General features: G+C 49.3%; 1 protein-coding gene across 2 annotated transcripts in view; it reads left to right on the forward strand.

The window, feature by feature from the left end:
* Positions 1–4,002: 4,002 nt before the first annotated feature.
* Positions 4,003–21,926, forward strand: part of USP6NL (USP6 N-terminal like) — a 113,258-nt gene continuing 95,334 nt past the window's right edge. The window contains exons 1-2 of one of the 2 annotated variants that reach the window (XM_055146994.1): positions 4,003–4,055; positions 20,182–20,268. In XM_055146994.1, the coding sequence (XP_055002969.1) occupies positions 20,265–20,268 (4 nt within the window). In that variant the 5' untranslated portion in view covers positions 4,003–4,055; positions 20,182–20,264. The other variant, XM_055146993.1, reaches the window with a different exon arrangement.

Consider the following 21,926-nt stretch of genomic DNA (forward strand, 5'->3'; position numbering starts at 1 on the left):
TATGCAGCAATGCTCAGGGTTTAATCCTGATTCTGCACTCAGGAATCATTCCTGGCGGGGTTCAGGGGACCATATGGGATTCTGGGGATTGAACCCAGGTTGACCACATGCAAAGCAAACACCCTCCCCATTGTACTTCCGTTCTGGCTCCTGAAAACATCTTTTCATTTATTCATTTATATTCTGGGGGATCTCCAAAGCAGGGCTGGGATCCTGGGGGCTGCTCCCACTGACACTGGGTCTGGTTCTGCCGTGGGCCGGCAGTGCTGGCTTGCCTGGGCACCTGATATGCTGGAAGCAAGGACGGGCATATGCTGGGCCCCAGGACCCACATGCGGCCCTGTGCCCAGGCCTTTGGCACTCTCTCCCCGCTCTGCATTCTATGTTGATTCTGCTAGGTAATTTTTATCTATTTATTTTTGCCACATCTGGCAGTGTTCTTGGCTGATTCCTTGCTCTGTGCTCAGGGATCACTCCTGGTGGCATGCACACACATACACACACTTACGTGCATATCCATAAACACATATACACACAGACACAGACAGACAGACAGACAGACACACAGACACAGTTGCACAGAGTTCCCGTCAGGAAATGTCTGCTTTTTTCCCCTTACAAAAGTCTCATGGGTCAAATCGCCAGGATTCAGTCTGGAGTCCCAGATTATAGGAGACACAAAAGACCGACCTTTTGCAGTCTGGCGGTGACAGTGAAGGGTGGCTGCTCTGGGGGAACTCCCCGCCCCCATCCTCTGTTTTCAGTAGAACCGGTACCTCTGGCCTTAGTTACTAGGACTGGGATTCAAACAGACTTTGCCTTTGGCGACTGATTAGTTCCATCAGTGCTGCTCAGACCTGGGCCCTCGAAGTGCCCAGGGCCTCCTCCCAGCCCAGGGCTCAGGATTTGTTCTCAGGTGCTCAGGGAACCATGCTGGGGGTCAAACCTGGGCTCCTGCTTGCAAGGCCCGGGCTCAGCCTGTCGGGCCACCTCGAGTTGTTTCTTTGGTTTTGGGTCGCACCTGCTGATGTTCAGGTGTTACTCCTGGCTCTGCACTCAGAAAGCACTCCTGGCGGGGCTTGAGGGACCATATGGGATACCAAGAATCAACCCAGAGTCTGCTGCCTGAAAGGCCAACCAACATCCTACCCTCTGCACTATCACTCTGGCCTCAGTATGTAACTTTTGCAAAACCAAACTGTTAACATTGATGCTATTCTATTTGGATACTTGCAGCATGGGTCTGGACCTTTGATACTGATGCACTATTTTCTAGCATGTAACAGCTCTGCCTGTTCTTTGAGTTTTTTTTTTTTTTAATTGATATTGGCCTTTTACTCTTTTTTTTTTTTCAGTAGAAAGATAACTTAACATCTGGGACTTCATGTTGGAAGGACTATAGTCTTGTAGTGAAAATAATCCAAATACAATCAGTCAGGGTCTGCAAAATATACCTGTGTATAGGCCAGAGAGATAGTACAGCAGGTACGGCGCTTACCTGCTGAGAGGCTGATCAGGGTTTGATCCCTGGCATCCAGTGTGGTCCCCTGAGCTCTCCAGGAGTGATTCTTGAATGCAGAGCCAGGAGTAACTCCTGGCCACTGCCGGGTGTGCCCCTAAAACAGAACAAAAACCAAAACCACCTATATATGGGGAAACCCACCACAGAAGTGAATTTTTGTGGAACAGAAACCCACTTCTTTTCCACAAAAGAAGTGGGTTTCTGTTCCTCCGTTTCCATAAAGTAGGTTTCTGTGGCTACTTTTCTATTAATCTTTGCCTTTCTAGAGAAAGTGTGCCAATCCCTGATTTCGAGGGAAAAAAATGATCTTATCTTTATTTCCTTAATAATTAAACATTTTCAGCATTTATTATATGACCCAGGTAAGCGAATTTGCACTCTGCTAGGGGTCACTGTATCACTGTGATCCCGTTGTTTGTTGATTTACTTGAATGGGCACCAGTAACGTCTCTATTACACTCAGTGCTGAGATTTTAGCAGCATCTCTTTACTCATCTTTCCCAATGATTGGAGGCTCTTTCAGGGTCAGGAGAATGAGACCTACCATTACTGTTTTTGGCATATTGAATCCGCCACGGGTAGCTTGCCAGGCTCTGCTGTGCGGGCGGGATACCCTCAGTAGCTTGCTGGGCTCTCTGAGAGGTATGCATGTATCTGTTACTGTATTTGGGATATGAATACGCCACGGAGAGCTTGCCAGGCTCTCCCGAGAGGGCAATAGACTCTTGGGTAGTTTGTCAGGTTCTCTAAGAGGGAGAACTAGGCTATTAGATGTTGCACGGCCGCTTCTGGGAGCTTGGTTTTATAGTCTCTGGATGTTGGCTGTTGATGGGATTACACAGTGCCAGGGGGCAGTTTCTGGATGTGACTGCCTAGTTACTGGAAAATGGGGGATCTAGGTGGAAGAGGCCCAGCCCTGATCTGAGCAGCCTTGGAGATCTCGGCCCCGGGTCCCTAACACCTGGTTTCCTCTGCTGGTTCCTTCATGCTGCTAGGTATATAAAGAGAAAAATCTGTGCTCATAGGTGAATAGTAACTAGATTTTTAATTATATTCAAGTGAGTTATGGCTAAGTGGGATGTTTTGGCTTGGGAGGAAAACTTGGGGATTTCCTTAAAGCAGCCACACAGCACGCTGTTATTGAATGATGAAACTGAGCCACTGGTGCTCATCTCCAGATCCAAAATAAATGACTTAATTAACTAATCAGGGGGGGAGGGGGGAAAGGAAGGCAAGTGGAATTTCCATTTCATTTGGCCAAATAAGCCTGTGTCCTGAGGTTGTTCACCCGGAATCCCATTAGCCCAGTAACCAAAGAACAGGGGTTCTTGTGGCGGGTGTTGGCAGCTGTCCCTTGAGCTCAAGAGTTATCTGTGGTCCCAGGGTCTCCATGGGTGATAAGCTCAAGCTCAGAAACGGCAGTTGGACTCGGTCAGTGCGTGCAGGGGTGCTGCCACGTGCAAAGCTGGCTCGGGGGCCAGCGGGGGCTCCTGCCTTCCAGAGGCGCAGAGGAACCAGTTCGATTGCCAATCAGAGTGCTCCAGGGCTCGGGAGAAGAGTGTGGGTGCCAGGGAGCCCGCCCCGTCCAGCCAGTTCCAGGCCTATACCCCGAGCCATGGCCAGAGCATGTGTGTAACTTGGCACACGAGCACCATAAAACAGAGCATTCGTCTTTACAAACCAGGGTTCAATGAACGAAGACCCCCAGGGGGGAAAGTATCTTTTTTGGGGAGCGGGGGTGGGGGTCAGACCCATCTCTGCTGGGGCTTCCTCCTGGCTCTGCACTGCAGTCGTGTGCTTGCACCAGGGGTATGACCCTGGGGGAGGCGCGGGCCGGGGGGTGGCCCGGGGGGAGGCGCGGGCGGGGGGGGGGGTGACCCGGGGGGAGGCGCGGGCCGGGGGGGGTGACCCGGGGGGAGGCGCGGGCCGGGGGGGTGACCCGGGGGGAGGCGCGGACCGGGGGGGGGGTGACCCGGGGGGAGGCGCTGGCCGGGGGGTGACCCGGGGGAGGCGCGGGCCGGGGGTGACCCGGGGGGAGGCGCGGGCCGGGGGGTGGCCCGGGAGGAGGCGCGGGCCGGGGGTGGCCCGGGGGGAGGCGCGGGCCGGGGGTGACCCGGGGGGAGGCGCGGGCCGGGGGTGACCCGGGGGGAGGCGCGGGCCGGGGGGTGACCCGGGGGAGGCGCGGGCCGGGGTCGGGCCGGGGAGCCCCTGCCGAGTCCGTCAGTGCTCAGGAAGGGGCTGCAGACGAGGCGCGGCAGCGCCCATCAGGGCCCGCAGCCCCCGGGGGTCCGGCTCTGCCCCAGCGACCCGCCCTCGGACCCCGGCCGCGCGCCGGGCGCCGGGCTGCGGGGGAGGGCGGGCGCGCGCCTGGGAAGCGGCCGGCGCGGGCGCGCGCGCTCGCCGGGGTCGCGCGTTCCCGTGGCCGCGGGGCCGCGCCCGCCCGCGGCGCGCACGTGCCGCCCGGAAGGGGCCGCCCCGGCCGCGCCAAGATGGCGGCGGCCGCGGCCGCTGCGGCGGCGCCTGGCGGCGGCCGGTGAGCGGGCGGGGCCGGCGGCGCGGAGGCGGGGTCCCGGGCGGGCCGCCCCGGAGGCGGGGGCCGTTTCCATAGCGGCCGCGGGAGGTGTCGCGCCGGGCCACTTCCTGGTTCCCGGGCTCGGCCGCGCCGGGATCGGGGAAGGAAACAATGGGGCGGAGGGCACTGCGGTAGCCGCCGCGACTCCGCGCCTCAGCAGCGCCTCAGCAGCGCCTCACGCCTCAGTCAGCGCCTCGGCAGCGCCTCAGCGAGCGCCTCGGCAGCGCCTCGGCAGCGCCTCAGCAGCGCCTCGGCGCCTCAGCCCGCGCAGCCCCCGCCCCCGGCCCGGCCTGAGGTAACTTGGCGGGCGCCGCGCTTCCGCCCGGGGCTTCCTCCCGCCGGGCCGCCGGACGCCGCCATTCCCGGCCCGGCCGCGCGGGGGAGGGGCGCCCGGCGGGGTCGGTGGCGGGCGGGGGTCGCCGCGGCGCCCCGCGCGGGCTGCTGGCTCGAGTTCCCTCCTTCGGGGTCCGCGCGGCCCAGGCGCCCGAGTCCCGCGGGACGGGGCTGCCGCCGTCCCTCCGTGTCGGGCCCTCGTCGCCGCGCGGCGGAGCCCCCGGGCCGTGTGGCGCCTCAGGCGGTGCCGGGACGCCTCTGGAGGCCGAGTGGGCCCGCCGGGCCCCAGTGCTCGGGGCGGGCGCGTGACAGCCCCTGCCGGGCGGGCGCACCTGCGCCCCCACCTGCCCCGCAGCCGCCGGGCTCAGCCCGGGCGGGGGGCGGGAGAGACCCGGGCCGGGCCGGCGGGGACGGGCCCCCGAGGGGAGGGGCGGCGAGCCCGGAGACGTCCCGCCGGTTGGGGAGAAACCACGGCGTCGCCTGGTCCGGCTTCCGCTGGCCGTGAGGTCCTGAGTGGACGCTCTTGGAGTGCGGCGGGGTGGCTCAGCGTGCACCCTCGGCGTCGAGTGCTCGCCGGGTGCTGGGCGGATGGTGGGAGGGGGATGCTCCGCCTGCAGGAGCCCTGCGCTCGGCCCCGGGAGCACTGGGGGAGAGTTGTTAGAAAGTTGGTCCCTCCGGTTTGGAAGGCGTGTTTCATTCTCATCAGTGTAAAATTAACATCGTGTGTGTGTACACACACACACACACACTCATACACGTATGGCCTTTCGGGTCACACCAGCGGTGCACTCAGCAATCACCCCTGGCGGTGCCCAGGGCGCCCTGTGGGATGCTGGGATTCGAACCCCTCCCGCTGTGCTGTCGCTCCAGCCCCCCCCCCCCATTAAGATGAATGAGAGTCAGCCCAGGAATAACACCGGGTTGGAAGAGGGCCGGCGTGTACCGCCCTCTCCCAGGCAGAGCCCTGGAGCCAGTCGCTGAGATTCTCCGCCGGGCTGGGCCCCTCCTGCAGGTAACTTGTTGGTAGAGGCGCTGGGAGCCTTCTTGCGCTCGTGAGCTCGGGCTGGGCGGACGCGCACGTCTCCTGACGCAGGGTGCCAGGACCTCCGAGTGATGCGTGGGAGCCGAGCCAGTTTCCCGGAGAAGGAGGTGGGATCGTAGCCCCCAAGGGACGCTGCTGGAGGCAAGCTGAGCCCCGCGTGAAGCGCGCATCTGCGGCCCCCCGGAGACTGGGGTGCTGGGGCCAGTTGCTTGGTGCACAGGCAGCCCCCACGAGTCCACGGCAAAGGCTCGCCCTGCCCCCAGCCCCAGAGCAGAGCTGACCGGGACTCAGGCTCTGGGAGGAAGCACTCACGACCTGGAAATGGCTTTCCTGCACGGGCCTGCTTTCCGTTGCTTTCTCCAGATAGACACTGTTTGACATCAGTATTGTGCTCTTATTTTCTTGTTTGTTTTTGATTTTTGATTTTGATCCCTGTGGTGCTCAGGGATCGCTCCTCCTCTGCTCTCTTCTCAGGGATCCTTCCTGCCACCGCTTGGGGTCGGGGTGGGGGCACATGGGATCTGGGGAGCAAACTGGGTTGGCTGTATTGCAAGGCACGCACCCTCTCTGTTGTACTGTATCTCTGGCCCCATTTGTATTTTGTTTTGATTTAAAACTGAAGACATTTCCCCTGGGAAGAATGTAACTTCCTTACTTAAAATGTATCACCCCTCACAAAATTCAGTCTAAAAATCAGGAATAATTTGGCACGTAATCCATATGCTTATAGGAAAATTGAGAGTGACTGGAGATTCTTACTTACTTGTGTGTTTCTGCTCTAAAGAGATTGATCATTCTCCAGTAGATGTATACATTGGTACTAGTCTTGCTGACATTGGTAGTGTAGAAAAGTTATAATTTTACCACCAAACTTTCAACTAGTTAGCAAGGGAATCAAAAGTAGTAAAGTTTTGGGAGCTGGAGCAATAGCACAGTGGGTAGCGTGTTTGCCTTGCACGATGCTGACCTGGGTTCGATTCCCAGCATCCCATATGGTTCCCTGAGCATGACCAGGGATAATTCCTGAGTGCAGAGCCAGGAGTAACCCCTATGCATCACCGGGTGTGACCCAAAAAGCAAAAAAACAAAGTAGTAAAGTTTTGTGTAACATAATATATCTCATTAAGCTTTTTTACATGTTAGTTTCACTTAGTAATGTTATATAGATCAGAGATCAGTAAGATCCACCAGCCTCCCACTGCCATGGTTTTGTTTTTTTTGGGCTTATGTGTGAGGGAGAGATGGGGGGAGAGAGGACGAACTCAAGGCTATGTCATACAAGGCCTGTCCTTTACCCCTGAGTTCCCTCCCTGTCCCTGAGTGCTTATTTGTACGTCTCTGGTAAGGGGAGGTGAATTAAGGTTTTGAGGATAAAGTAAATTGAATAGGGGGAAGATGGGGATCAGCAGCAGGGCACTAGCTTGGCATGTATAAGGCCCTGGGTTTGGTCCTTGGCATGGCAAAACAAGTCTGTAAATCAGTACATATATAAATCTATAAAATGAATGAATTGGCATCATTAACTTGGCATTAATGTTTTAAAATTATTTGACTCACTTGTTTCATGTACCTTTTTAAAACTTTGCTTTGTATAGCTTTTTAAAAGTCTCACTGTCCTTCTTTATTAGCTTGGGATGATATATTCTTTCATTCTCTGTTCTGTTAAGTACACCAGTGAGCTTTTCTTTTAACCTAATTCTTTATTACACTTATCAAAGTGTAATGTTGAGACTTTCACCCTTTTTTCACATAATATAAGACCTTTGAAAACACTGGACTCTTTTTTTCCCTTCCTTCTCTACCTATTTCATTGTTACCTTTTTTTGTTATTGTTGCTGTTGTTTTTTGGGCCACACCTGGCAGGCTCAAGGATCGCTCCTGGGGGTGGGGCTCAGATCTGTATGGGGTGCTGGGGATCTGACCTGGTTGGCTGTGGCAAGTGCCTCTGTATTATCCCTCATGCTCTATTTTATTTGTTATTTTCTACTTAATCCCCCCTTTAAAAGTTATGGTATAACATAGATGTAATGTGCATTAATCTTAAATAATTTTTAAGAATTTGTATAAGTAACTTTACAGGGTTTGAGAGATTGTACCAGCGGTAGGGAGCTTGCCTCACACGGGGCTGACTGGCACCATGTGTGGTTCCCTGAGCACTGCTGGGCTGATCCTGAGTACAGAACCAGGAGTAACTCCTGAGCACTGCGGGGTTGGCCTCTTCTCCCATAAAGTAACTATAGTCTCATCCAGTTCAATATAGAAAAGTCTTTTGCCTTCCCAGAAGTCAGTCACGTTCACTCCCAGCCACCATCCTTCCCTGCCCCAGAGAAGAGTGACAACTTTTCTAGCTGCCTTCGAGATTCCTTCCTTCCTTCCTTCCTTCCTTCCTTCCTTCCTTCCTTCCTTCCTTCCTTCCTTCCTTCCTTCCTTCCTTCCTTCCTTCCTTCCTTCCTTCCTTCCTTCCTCCCTTCCCTCCCTCCCTCCTTTCCTCCCTCCCTCCCTCCCGGTGAGGTGGGGGACACAGTGGGCCCATACAGTATGTATTCAGTTGTGTCTCACTTGATTCGTTCAAGGTTATTTTGTATCGGGGAGTGTCTCCTCTCCTTGGCATGTAGCAGTAGTGTTTCTGCCCCCTTGCCTATGTCGGTCTAATTTGCCTCAGAATGCAGGTGTCTTGATTTAGGGAGGAACTTAGATGCTGTTGGCATCTAAGACATCGTGTGTGGTAGATGATTTTTTGCAGGAACCGTAGTCTGCCCTCAACTCACTTCCAGTTTAGTGACATTCTACCTGCATGTCCTCATCAACTCCCTTTTGAGTTTGGACCCGTAAATTGATGTGTTTTCACTCACTTCATTCAGGAAGGGACTTTCCAGGATGAAACTCCCTCACTTCACTCCCTCGGAACTTTGACCTGAAAGTGAACCTTGTTGGTAAGGAGAGGAGTGTCCGTCTTTCATAGCTGCTTCTCAAGCCTCTGGAGAAGTTTGCTTGGGACTGACTTTGTGTGTATTGCATGGGTGGGATACTTTAAAAACAGAACTGTCACTGTCACTGTCCTCCCGTTGTTCATTGCTTTGCTCTAGCGGGCACCAGGGATGTCTCCATTGTGAGATTTGTTACTGTTTTTGGCATATCGAACACGCCACGGGTAGCTTGCCAGGCTATGCCTTGAGGGTGGGATACTCTCGGTAGCTTGCCGGGCTCTCTGAGAGGTGTGGAGGAATCGAACCCGGGTCACAGTTTTTATTAAGGCATCGTGATTTAGAATGTTACTCACAGCCAGGTTTTAGACATAGTATGTTTCAGCATGAATCCCTCTGCCAGTGTCTTCTTCCCCTACAAAGGTTCCCGGGTTCCTCCCTAGCCACCCACCCCATCTCCAGCTTGTCACCTTGGCAAGCACAGTTTTTTGGTTTTGTTTTTGGGCCATACCTGGCTGTGCTTGGGATTTACTCCTGGCTCTGTGCTCAGGGATCACTCCTGGCTGTGCTCCGGGGACCATATGGGCAAATGGGGTGGTAGGATTAAACCCGGGTCAGCTGTGTGCAAGGTAAACGCCCTATCCTCTGCTGTTACTCTGGCTCTGACAGGCACTGTTTTTTTTTTTTTTTTCTTCTTGGGTCACACCCAGTGATCCTCAGGGTTTGCCCTTAGTTCTGCACTCAGGGATCACTCCTGGTAGTACTCAGGGACCACATACCGGGGATCTAATACAGGTGGACATGTACAGCAAATGCCCTCCCTGCTGTACTATTGCTCCGGCCCCCAATAGGCACAATTTTAAGTTTGGTTGTTGAAGTTTGGATCTCTTACTTCCAGTATCCTTGACTCTGGTTTGGATATTTAGCCATACCGCTTCTTTATACCATCAGTGTACTTGGGTCCCCTTGACCCCTGGCTCCTCATTGCTTCCGGTTCATCTCACCCCCTTGATTTCTTTCCTTCTCTGTCCTTCTTCCTATACCCCCAGGGTCATTGTGATTTAGGCTTCTCACCCCCTTTCAAACATTGCATTCCCTTGTCCAATTATTCTATTAAAATACTACTTTTTTTTTGTTCTTGGGTCACACCCAGTGATACTCAGGGGTTACTCCTTGCCATGCTTGGGGGACCATATGGGATGCCAAGGATTGAACCTGTGTCGGCTGCATGCAAGGCAAGTGTCCTACCTGTTGTACTATTACTTCAGCTCCTATTAAAAAAAAATATATATATATATATGTATATTGCTTTTTTTTGGTCACACCCAGCAATGCACAGGGGTTATTCCTGACTTTGCACTCAGAAATTACTCATGGAGGTGCTTGGGGGACCATATGGGATGCTGAGAATGGAACCCGGGTCGGCTGCATGTGAGGCAAATGCCCTACCCACTATACTATCGTTCCAGCCCATTCTATTAAAATATTTTTTAAAAGAAAAATAGAAGAAATAAGAAAAAAAGTTTTTTTTCTTACATTACATTTACATTTTTTTTTACATTACATTTCTTACATTACAGGCTGAGATGTGGGCAGCAGTGAGTGTACCCGCAGCATTCTTGTGTTTAGAATTTATCGAGATGTGAATTCCTTGAGGATTGAATTTGGAATTACAGCTACTTCATATTCTTCAGGCGTCAGCTATAGTTGCAGTCTGGAATTTTCAAATTTTATTTATAAAAAAATTATATTTTATTGAATCACTGTGAGAAATACAGTTACAAAGTTGTTCATGATTGGGTTTTAGTCCTTCCTTTCACAATCTGGAAATTTTTTTAACTGGCTTTTAAAATGATGTCCATCTAAAAAATCAGAGCCACTGAAGCCTTTATGTTTCACTCAGGCATCTAAAAACAGTTCTGATGGGCTGTATTAGTTCATTAAGTAAATTTAATATGTAAACAAGCTTTGACTTTGTTTGGAAGGCCCCCACCTCTCTCTGTCTCCTATATACCTAGAAGTTCTGTTGACTAATATAAAGCTACTAGGATTTGGTAAATTCTTGTAGACGCCGAACTTACATTCTACCTGTATGAGGAGAAATTTGACCTCATTCTTGTCTCATGCTTCATTAACATACACGTGTAAACAAACTGATGAAATCCGAAGAACTCTCTGTTTGCCCTCATTCTTTGATCTTATTAGCAGGAAGTACTTTGTTGATCTAGTGAATAGGATATAAACAAACCTCCTTTCACTCCCTCAATGATAGAAGATTTGCCTGACTTCTTGAGCTGGGAAAATACTGAAAGTTGTGGGAACTTAGCATTGTGTTTCAGGGGATGCGTTGCAGGAAAAAGAGTGCCAAGCATGGTGCAGGCCTCCTGGTGAGGCCTGCAGGAAAATCAATAATGATTTTCTTATTTCTTAAAGATGGATGTTCTTTATCTAGAAGTAAGGTGCGTGCCCTGCCTGGGAATCTCGCCTGTGGACTGTGACTGAGTGAAGGAGGGAGAGTAGAACTAGAATGACCTAATGAAGTTCCCAGAGATTGGGTCTTGGTTCTCATTCATGACTGTGTCTGGATAACCTAGAACATTCCCTGGTTTCTGATAGTTTCTCAGTAATGAACTTGGTTACTTTTAATTTAGAAAGTGAACATTCATCATTTAAAAACTGGCTCATAAGCCTTGGGGGAAATTTCAGTTGGTTGAGACATCCTCTTTGCTATCTCTTGCTGAGAAGGTTTCCAGAAGGCACAGCGGATTAGCAAAACAGGATCAAGGGATTTCTGCTGGAAAATGAACTTTGAGTGTAGCACCTTGGAGCTGAGACCCAAATCTCCAGAATCACACAGCACAAATGACCTGGAACTGGGTGGCTGGCGCTTCCCCGTGGCTCTTGTTCCATGGCCAACCTTTTCACAGCAGAGCTCTTTTGTCTTTTGCATTGCAACTGCCAGCCTCACACCTCTTCTCTCTCTCTCTCTCTCTCTCTCTCTCTCTCTCTCTCTCTCTCCCCCCCCCCTTCCCCCCTCTCCTCCCTCCCACCTCCCTTCCCTGTCTCCTCCCCTCTCTCAACTCCCTCTCTCCTCCTCCCCTCCTCTTCCTGTCTCCCTCTCTCTTTCTCCTCTCCCTCTCTTTCTCTCCTCTCTTTTCTCTCCTCTCTTCTCCCTCTCTTTTCTCTCCTCTCTTTCTTCTCCCCCCCTTGTCTCTCTCCTCTCTCCTCTCTCTCTCTCCCTCTCCCCCACCCCCCTCTGGTTTTAGGACCACATCCTGTGGTGTTCAGGGATAACTTCTGGAGGGGCTGGGGCACCATCTGAGCCTCTGGAGCCCGGGCTGGTTGCTTACTGGGCAAGCACCTTAGCTGCTAGATATCTCTTGGCTCCTGTGTGCTGTTTTCCTTCAGTGTTGAAGGTTTTATTTTTTGGTACCTCCTATTTTTGAAATTTTATCTCAAATATTTGTTTGCATTTACTCATATTCACAATTTTCTCATTCCTTATATTTTAGACTTTGTTTTGGCATCATTTTCCATCTTTTCATGAACAAGCAGTTTAGCTGAGTTGGGTGTTTAACTATAGTAGTTATTTTCTTTAACGACTTTGAAAATTTACTCTATTTTTGGCTTTCGCTGTCTAGTTGAGAGGTCAGCAGTCTAGTCTGATTGGTCCTTTGAAGCAATCTGACTTATTTCTGGTTACTTTTAAGTGCTCTTGGTCACTGAAATTTTTGTAGTTTCACTATGATGACTCTAGGTGTCAATTTCCTTTTTTATCTATACTTAGAATTTGCTGAATTTAAATCTACATAGTGTCCTTCACTTCTTTAGTAAAACTTTCAGTTATCTCTTTTTACATGTTGATCTCACCAGTCTTTGTTCTTTTTATAAAAACTTCAATTAGATGTACACATTAATGTTTTAAATATATTTTCAATATCTTAATTTTCTTTCTTTAATCTGTCTGCCTTGGTTAAATTCTGGGTAATTTCAGATATATTTTTCTCTTTCAGCGTATCTAAACTAGCAGAACTTTTGTCTTTGTTCTGGTTTTTGTGCCACACCTGTGGTGCTCAGGTCTTACTCCTGCTCTGAGTTCAGGGATCACTTCTGGAGGGGTCTGGGGGACTGTATGGAATATGGAAAATTGAGCTCAGCCAGGGAATTAAACCTGGGTTAGTCTCACACAAGGCAAGCGTGCTACCCAATATACCCAGTATATCCACAAGGCAGCAGAACTTCTCCATTGAGGTTAATTGTTCATTATCCTATATTTTACTTGAGTTTTTTCAACTTTCTTTTTTTGTTCATTTTATATACTTTTTCACACTAGGTTCTCATGTGATATTTTAAAGACATTTTAAAGCATTATGATGTTAAAGCATCATTGCTGTCTTTTTCTTTTCCAGCCACCCCAGCTTGTGGCCATATGGTGCTTGGGATTGAGTGCAGGACTCTGACTTGGAATCTTGGGCGTCTTTCGATTTTTAAAAACACTTGATGAATTTATTTCAGTTCAGTGTTGGGATGTGTGTGTGTGTGTGTGTGTGTGTGTGTGTGTGTGTGTGTGTGTGTGTGTGTGTGTGTGTGTGTGTGTGTGTGTGTGTGTGTGTGTGTGTGTGTGTGTGTGTGTGTGTGTGAGCATCAAGCTTAGGACCTCACATGGAAGGCTTTTCACTGAGCTCCACCCTTGGTCACAATCTCTGTTGAACCTTGCTTACACAGTTTTGATTTTTGAGCTCATTCTTGATGTAATTTTATCAGTGGGAATTCTTTTGAGATTTTTAATTTAAGAGACCTTTCTCTCATAGGGCATTTGTAGTTGGAGCCAATCAACCCATTTTATTTGCAGGATTGAGATTTTCACAACAAAAAAGTTTGATTTGATTTCAACTTGAAATCTTATTGAAGATTAGTTTTGATAACAGATTTCTATGTTCCCCTGTCCCCTCCCAAATCATAAACATCCTTTTGGGATGACCCTCTGCTCCCCTCTCCTCCCCCAGCAGTGCTCAGGGCCTATCTCTGTTAGGGCTTGGTTTACCTTATGATGTGCTGGTGATTGAATTTGGGTCAGCTGTGTGCATGGCAATTGCTTAATCTTGCAGTACGTAATCCTCAGTACCCTACTCGCTGCACCTTTGTGAGCCACACCTGGAGGTGCTCAGAGCTTATATCTGCCAGGAATGATCCTTGAGCACAGTTCAGGGAACCATGGACCACTGGAGTACTGGGTATTGAACTCAAGTTGGCTGCGTGCAAAGCAAGTGCCCTGTTTCCTGGCTTGGTATGTTGTATTTCTAAAATTTGTCGTTGCTTTGCTGTAGTTCGACTTCCCATGTAATCTAGTGTAAAGCTTTGTTTTGTCCCTAGAGGAGTATTAACATGGAAATCCTCTGCAGTTTTTCAGTAGGATTTCTGTGAAAATGGTCACCAGGTCTGTGCTGTCCAGCAGAGTATTCAGTCCCAGATGTGGCTGTTGAAATCTGTGTAGCTAGAGGAAGAAACTGTATTTAAATTTGGATGGAATCAAGGGACTAAGTGACTATGGAAAATTGTCTTTTGTCATGGGAGATACCTTTAGGGCAGTGACTTATCAATGCCCAGGACTGTATATGTGCTTCAGTTCTTTATTATTATTATTTTGGTCTATGAAGCATTCCCTTAGTCTCTGTGAGTTTAGCTATGTATCACTATATCACTGTATTACTTAAGTGGGCACCAGTAACGTCTCCATTCATTCCTGTCGTGTTCAGGGTTAGGGGAATGAGGCCCATTACTGTTACTGTTTTTGGCATATCTAATACGCCACGGGTAGCTTCCTAGGCTCTGCCTTGCGAGATTATGCAACGCTCTCTTCTGGGAGCTTTGTTTTATAGTCTCTGGATCTTGGCCCTTGATGAGAGTATATGACGCTGGGGGCAGTTTGTGGGTGTAACTGCGAAGCTACTGAAAAACGGGGGATCTGGGTGGGGGAGGCCCAGTCCTGATCCGAGCAGGCTTGGAGATCTCAGCCATGCGTCCTGCAATACTTGGATTCCTCTGTCGGTTCCTTTATGTGTGAGGCTCGTCCGAGCGTGTGGAGAGTGGCCTTGAGCTTGGCTGTGGCTGGGTTCTGGAGGTTTTCGGCTGCTGAGGCTCTGCTTGGGGCGGGGAGGGAAACTCAACCCTCCCCTCTCTGAGGGGGCCCCGGTGAACACAGCTTGGCACGAGGGCAGGAGATTCTGTTATGTATTTTAAAGATTTTTTTTTTTTTGTATTTTAGCAAGCATTTCAGATATCAAGCCGTAAGAGTTAATAAGTCATTTGAACACAAGAATCTCAGAAACAGAACTTCCTGACAGCTTTATTTTAGTTGGAGAAGTACTTATCTGGAGTGATAAAATTGGAAAGTTCACAAATAATGGAAATTCCTTTCTTTCTTTTTTTTTTTTTTTGATTTTTGGGTCACACCTGGCAATGCTCAGGGGTTACTTCTGGCTTTGCACTCAGGAATCACTCCTGGTGGTGCTCTGGGGACCATATGGGATGCTGGGAATCGAACCCGGGTTGGCCGCATGCAAGACAAACGCCCTGCCTGCTGTGCTATCACTCCAGCCCCAATAATGGAAATTCTTTAATTTGAAATGGGCATCTCGACGTTAAAAATTACGGAAAGAATTTAGTAATGACTTTAACCTCCTTACTCTTCAGAGACTAAGTATGCTTAAAGATAAAACCTGGGACTCAGGCATTTCAAATCACCTGCATTGTCTTCAGCTTCTCTAGAGTTTTACCTGCATATGAATGGACTGTGTGTTTATAAAGGAATGTATTTTGGAAACGGATATAGATAGTCAGCTGAGCTTGAGGAAGTCATGGAGAAAGTGTCCTGGAGTCAGAGAAGGGCTTCGACAGTCTGTGCTGAACATGTTCATTAGCAGTTTAACTGCAGAGCTAAAACAGATCCAAGCAATGAGTGCTAGACAGTTTTCAGATACACAGCGTGTATCTGAACAGTTTAGAAGAGGCGTAGTGGGTTGCTGGTTATTTGAGGCGGTGGGCTGTACCCAGTGGTGCTAGGGCTGACTCCTGACTCTCGCCCAGCGATGCTCTGGGCACCATGTGTGTCAGAGTGTGCAGCGCATCTGCCTCACTCCTGCCTTACCTCCTAGGCCCTTGTAACACTTATTAGTTAGTGTCTAGATTAGGGGTCAAGTGCTAGTACAGTTGGTTAGGGTGTTTGCCATGCTCGCAGCTGACCTGGGTTTGGTCTTAGGCATTCCAAATGACCCCTCAAGCACAGCCCGGAGTTATTTCTGAGTGGAGAAGTTAGGAGTAACCCCTGAGCATCGTTGGGTGTGACCCCAAAGCAACAAACAAAAAAAGTCCACTTTTTTTGCAATACTTTTTCATTGCTTTAGAATTCTTTTCCTCTCTTGGAACCCTGGGTGGTTCTCCTCAGACTCTGACATTCCCCTCTTCTGCCCAACAGGTCTGCCAGCCTTTTGCTTCCTTTCCCTGTGAATTCCAGTCCTGGCCCTGCGCTGAAGTGGGGCCAGCCTGTTTACCCCATTGTGACAGACAGACACATTGCTTTCAGCCTCATGTCCTCAGAATTGAACTTGATTTTTTTAATATTGTAGTTTGTGAGTGGTGGGGAGGGAGATGGAGCACACACCATTGTTTAGTGGAGATTGAGAACTTGTGTGTGTCTGTGTCTGTGTGTGTGTAAGTTCTTATCCAATGAAAATAAGGTAATTTATGTTGGTTTGCTGAAAGAATACTTTTTGAAGCAATAGGTTGGGATACCAAATACTGCACTTTGTAATTCTGTTATGTTTAAATTTTAAAGGAATAGGCTTTAGAATGGAGTATCTAATGTTACAGAAACCAGAAATCCTTTCAGATACTGCCAGAGGGTTTAAGTTTCTCACTGTGGCAGAAGCTCTCCATAGGCCTGCTGTGTGCCTGCACAATTGCTGGGGCTGCTGGCCTTTGGAGGAGGCGTCGTCTGCCAGGATGGTCTCTCGGTGGCCGCTGCAGACTCATTGTTCATGTGTAGGAGGGATTTGGCATGAGAATGCTCTTGTGCAAAAACTTGTGTTTGGTAACCCTGGGTATGAGTGGCTCAATCCTTCCTTCCTTCCTTCCTTCCTTCCTTCCTTCCTTCCTTCCTTCCTTCCTTCCTTCCTTCCTTCCTTCCTCCCTCCCTCCCTCCCTCCCTCCCTCCCTCCCTCCCTCCCTCCCTCCCTCCCTTCCTTCCTTCCTTCCTTCCTTCCTTCTTTCCCTCCCTCCCTCCCTCCCTCCCTCCCTCCCTCCCTCCCTCCCTCCCTCCCTCCCTCTCTCTCTCTGTTCCTTTTTTGGGGCCATACATGGTGATGCTCAGAGCTTACTCCTGGCTCTGTGCTCAAGAATGACTCCTGGTGGTGTTCGGGGGACATATGGGATGCTGGGAATCGAATCCAGGTTGGCACTGCATGCAAGGCAAATGCCTTACCTGCTGTACTATCTCTCTGGCCCCATGAATAGCTCAGTTTCTTGTGGGGGGAGTGGGGAGAAAAAAGTTCGAAGGGCCAACATTTGTAGAAATACCCCAATACACTGTTTCATTTAAAATTGTAGATTTAAGGCAGTGCTTCCCTTTCTCTTAGACATTGTGAAAAGCAAAGTATCATCTTCTCTGATTTTCTGAGTGTCCAGTAAAGTAGCACTCAGGGGAGGATAAAGGGAATCTGAAAATGTCACCTTACATGCGACTGAGCTGCCTGGTTTAAAAGAAATGATCCACAGGCAACTTTTGAGTAGATAAGAGGATCATCCCAAACCTTTGAATTAGCATAAAGGAAATGAAACAAGTGACTTCAGCTATTAGTAATTAAAATGTATCTAAGAAGTATTTTGTGACATTTAATATTCTAACAAATGCTTTATTTTATATTTGTCAATTACATTTTTCAAATCAGCTGGTAAGGTTAAAAATACAGGGTTTTACAGTGGACAAGGTGCTCTCTTGCACAAGGCCCATCTGGGTTCAGTGCCTGGCAGGAACCCTATATGGTTCCCGGGAACCCCTAGGTGTGACCCCTGAGTTCATGGTCAAGAGTGAGCCCTGAGTACCACCAGGTGTATCCTCAAAACAAAAAAGCGCAGCAATAATAATAATAATAATAATGATAATAATAATAATAATAACAACAATAACAACCACAAGCACCAGCACCACCACCACCAACAACTACCACCACCACTCCCCCCGCCCCCCCTCCAGGGCTCTAATCATGTTTGAGTTTCAGTCATACGATGATGAAACACCCAACCCTCTACCAGTGCACATTCTCCGTCACCAATGTCCCCAGTATACTCCCCCTTTCCAACCCTTCCACTGCCTCCATGGCAGACAGTTTCCCCCATACTCTCTCTCTCTCCTTTTTACCCTTTTTTTTAAAGTTACTAGTTTTCATACTGAGAAAGCTCCAATATCTTAAGGAGTCTCAATTCTTGAAGAAGTGTCAGTCTGGCAATTTATGATTATGGCAGAGCATGATTATGGCAAAGCATACTGCTTTGTGTGCTCTGATGTTTGTTTCCAGTTTGGAATTTCAAATCCAAGATAAAAATCTTTGATCGAGGTGACACATCTTGGAGACCTGTTCTGGACATCTGGGAAGGAGGTTCTAATCCTCAGGTACAGCTGATGAAAGTGTTTTTGTTTCAGTGTCTTATTATACACCAGGAACTTAAATAATGTATTAGCTATTAAACAGTGACAGTTCTTAAAAAAAAATCAAAGACGTTGATATGAATATGAGCAAAGAGAAAGTTCTGTGTCTAAGGAGTGTAGATCCTCCGATTATTAGTGAGCTGTAGGTGAACTTCTGGGTCATCTGTCAACATTTAATGCATTTTATTTGGTCTAATCTGGGATTGCTTCCCTCGATCTGCCCCAGGCTTCTGTGTGAAGGATTTGGTGGGTGTTTCCTAGGAGGGAAAGTAAATCTGATAAACTCAGATGCACCACTGAGAAAGTGTGAGTTTATTTATTGCAAGAAACTTCTTCATAGGGGGGCTAGGCAGGAAATTAAGAAAAAAAAAAAAAGGAAAAGAAACGAGACTTCATACTGGGTTTCAGAACGACTAGTGGGGACTTATGTTATGCCAGATTATCTTCCAACTTCTCAACACTAGCAGACCTGGAAATGAAGATCATTTCGTACACCTGCTGCAGAGATGGAGAGGAAAGCCTGTGGGCTGGGGACCAGGCGACGCTGTGGCCGCTGTGATACAGGCCCTGCTGATCTCGGTGCAGACGCCGGGCTCTGCACCAGGCCCAGGCAGGCCTCGTGCTGCCTTCCTTCCGTAACTTTCTGCTTCTCATAGAGGGTTTCGACCTGAGGGAAGTATCAATTCTTCAGAAGAGAGCCTTAAATTTATTTCAGACCCAGTGGAAAACCAAGGGTAGTAATCCTGCTGTCTTCATCAATTCAGAAATAAAGTCTCTGTTCCTTGGTTAGAAGTGCCTTAGCAGTTCATGTTGGAAGCTGTCAGGTGGTGTCCTTGTGTCAGTTTTATGTCAAATAGAATATTCTCCATGGAAGTTTTGATAGTAGATTTGCAAGGACACATGCATTCACGGGTACATTGAGGATGCCAGCATTCATTTATGACCTGTCTTTATGATCAAGAGAGCAAGCTCTATAATGTAAATCTGCAGCAAAGCTTAGGTTTATAACTAATACATGGTGCACATACATGTGTGTGTGCGTGCATGTGTGTGTTTGTGTGTGCATGTATTTGGGGGAGGCCTTCCAGTCATGCTGGTACAATGGTGGGGCCTATTCCCAGTAATTAGTCAGCGGGGCCAGACAATTCAGTGCTTGGGCCCAGGGGTGCTTCTGGCTCCAGGGCCACCCCTGCCAGTCTTAGGGGCTTTGCAGTGCTGGGGGCCAAGTGTAGGACCTGTGCAGCAGGGAATGAGTCTGGTCCTTTGAACTCACTCCCTGACCCACAGAATGATACACTTACGTAAATAGATGCAAATACACAATTTTTAAATGTAGGTTCTATAAAGTAAAACCTCCTTCAGTCTTTCTTGGGAGAAGAAAGATGTCTTAAGTGGCTAGGTAAAAGGTGGTGCATTGTCGGGAGGGGGCTTTTACACTGTGATTTATTTTCATGTTCCTTTTTGTTTGTTTTGGGTCATGCTTGGTGATGTTCAGAGGTTACTCCTGGCTCTGTGCTCAGGAATTACTTCTGGGTCATCTGGCTGTGCTTAAGCACCGTGTGGATGCTGGGAATTGAACCTGGGTTGGCTGCATGCGTGGCAAATGCCATTGCTGCTGTACCAGCAGCCCAGCACTGTGTGTTCCATTTTAAAAAAGGATTCACTACTAGTTTTATAATGAGGAAAATGCTGTTCTTACAGTCTCTATCTCTCCTTCAGTGATGAGTACTGGACAGTGTCTGTGAGTCCTTCACTGGTGATCAGGTGTGAGGGATTCCTTTCCTGGAATCTGACCTGACGTGGGGGAGAGAATTCTTAGTTGCTGAAGAACAAGGAACTCTCGAAAGTACTTTGTGCTGATCGTTTACTGGGGGGGAGGGGCGTAGCTTGTTCCAGGGAGGAGAGAAGGTAAGAGAAAGGACCGGAGGAAGCAAGCTGTTCCCAGAGGCGCAGGCTGTCTGCCCCATGTGGAGGAAGGCAAGGAATTCTTTTGGAAATGGAAAGAAATGGAAGCAAAGTGATTGTCCTGGTTATCTCTCAGAAAAGTTTCTTTTAGAAAATATGGTTTCCTCTCTCTTCTCACAGGACATGTATTCCTCTGAGCAGCCTTGGACAGCAGACTGTGCTTTCCTCGTCGATTGGGACCGCGCCCGGAGCCCTTCCCAGCCATGAGTAAGTGCCTCTGCTTTTTCCAGCCCAGTGCCCGGAACAGGGGGACCGCCATGGGCAGGCAGCCGCGTGTTCCCTCATCAGGCCTCCGACACTCCGCTCAGACCCAACCCCGAAGCAGGAGAGACTGGTGTGTGCTTTGTGCTGAGAGGTTGGAGGCGGTGGGCAGTCTGGGTCATTCTCCTCTTGGCTCTGGGGCCTCAGTGTCTGCAGCTCTCTTTTGACTAGTCGGTCTGTGCATCTCACTCTTAGAAATGCCAAGAGGGAAACTTACAGTGGACTCTTGTTAGCACATTTTGTATGGGATGAAATTGAGTTATTGGGTACCATGAGTTAATACTACATGTAAGCCCCACGAACCCAAAACCCCAAACTGAGTAGTATTTTTGAGGGAATTTGAGAGAACTGGAGCCAGAGTCTGTCCCATGGCCATGGTATTTCATGCCCTTCTCGTCTCAGTTTGGATGTGACCTTCTTTGTCTCCTTCCTCTTCACTTCTGCTGAGAATTGGATTTTGCTATTTTGTGCTAATGTTTACTTTCAGAGTGACAAAGAGCAGGGGGGGAGGGTGTGTGTGGAGAGGGGCTCTGAAGATTTGACCCTGATTGGTATCTTATTATAACTTTGATATACTTTTTAAAAAGAGCAGCTTTTTTCCATCAGGAAGACATTGAGCATTTCCTTATTGGCATATAGTTTCAGAGAATCAACGTTATAAAAGTTTTTGTCATGTTGATCAAATCTACCTTAATATGAGTAGAGTAATATTCCTCCTCACCAGTATGGAAAAAATAACCGAAAGCAGTCAGCAAAGGTTAAGTGTTTATGGGAAACCCTCGAGTGCCTCCTGCACGGCGGTGTGGTGAGGGGTGGTCTCTGCTTCCCTGGCCCCTTCCATGGCTGCTCTTCTGGCGGGGCACTTTGAAGAAGCAGGAATTGTTGGTGCAAGAGTTCAGATGCGGATCAAGAAACATGCAGCTGCATTCTTGGAGCTTTTGTGAGCAGCTTTGCCATTGTGTGGGTCTGGCTGTGAGCTTCCTGATGGAACAAGAATCAGGGCTTGTGTTGCTGGCTGAGGGCCCCGGTCCATGCCCCACTGGGGATGTCACAGACCAGGCCACTGAGTCAGCTGGCATTAGGTCAGCAGCTTCTGGGGCTGGAGCATGCACAGCGGCCACCTGCACCTCGTCTCCTAAGTGAGGAGGAGGGTCACTGCCAGCCCGGGCTCTTGAGCGAGCAGTCCCTGCGCGGGAGCACTCTCACCTGTGTCCCCCAAAGGCCAGGCTTCTGCAGCCCGCTCCCGCTCAGGGCTCCAGAACCCAGCTCGCCTGTCTTGGGCTCAGCTGGCCCGGTGCTCCTGCTCAATTCCCCACCTGCTCAAGGGCATGTGTGGCATGTCTGGGGGTACAGGCATGTCTTTATATGATGTGTTTTTATGTATCTGCCATCGCTGTGTGGCGGAGAATGGGAACTGCAGAGCATGCAGGGCTTAGCCCTGGCTCTGCATCATAGTGCAGAATTCCTGCCTTCGCATTTAGCACATTAAAGCAAAGTCTGTTTCTGCTTCGTTGCCCAGTTCCTGGGGCTTCTCTTTGCCACCCAGGCCCTGTCATGGTGACTGGCTGACCCCTGTGTGCTGCTGTGGTGCTGTTACCTGCCCT

Source organism: Sorex araneus, chromosome 9 (assembly GCF_027595985.1).
Source record: "Sorex araneus isolate mSorAra2 chromosome 9, mSorAra2.pri, whole genome shotgun sequence".
Taxonomy (NCBI): Eukaryota; Metazoa; Chordata; class Mammalia; order Eulipotyphla; family Soricidae; genus Sorex; species Sorex araneus.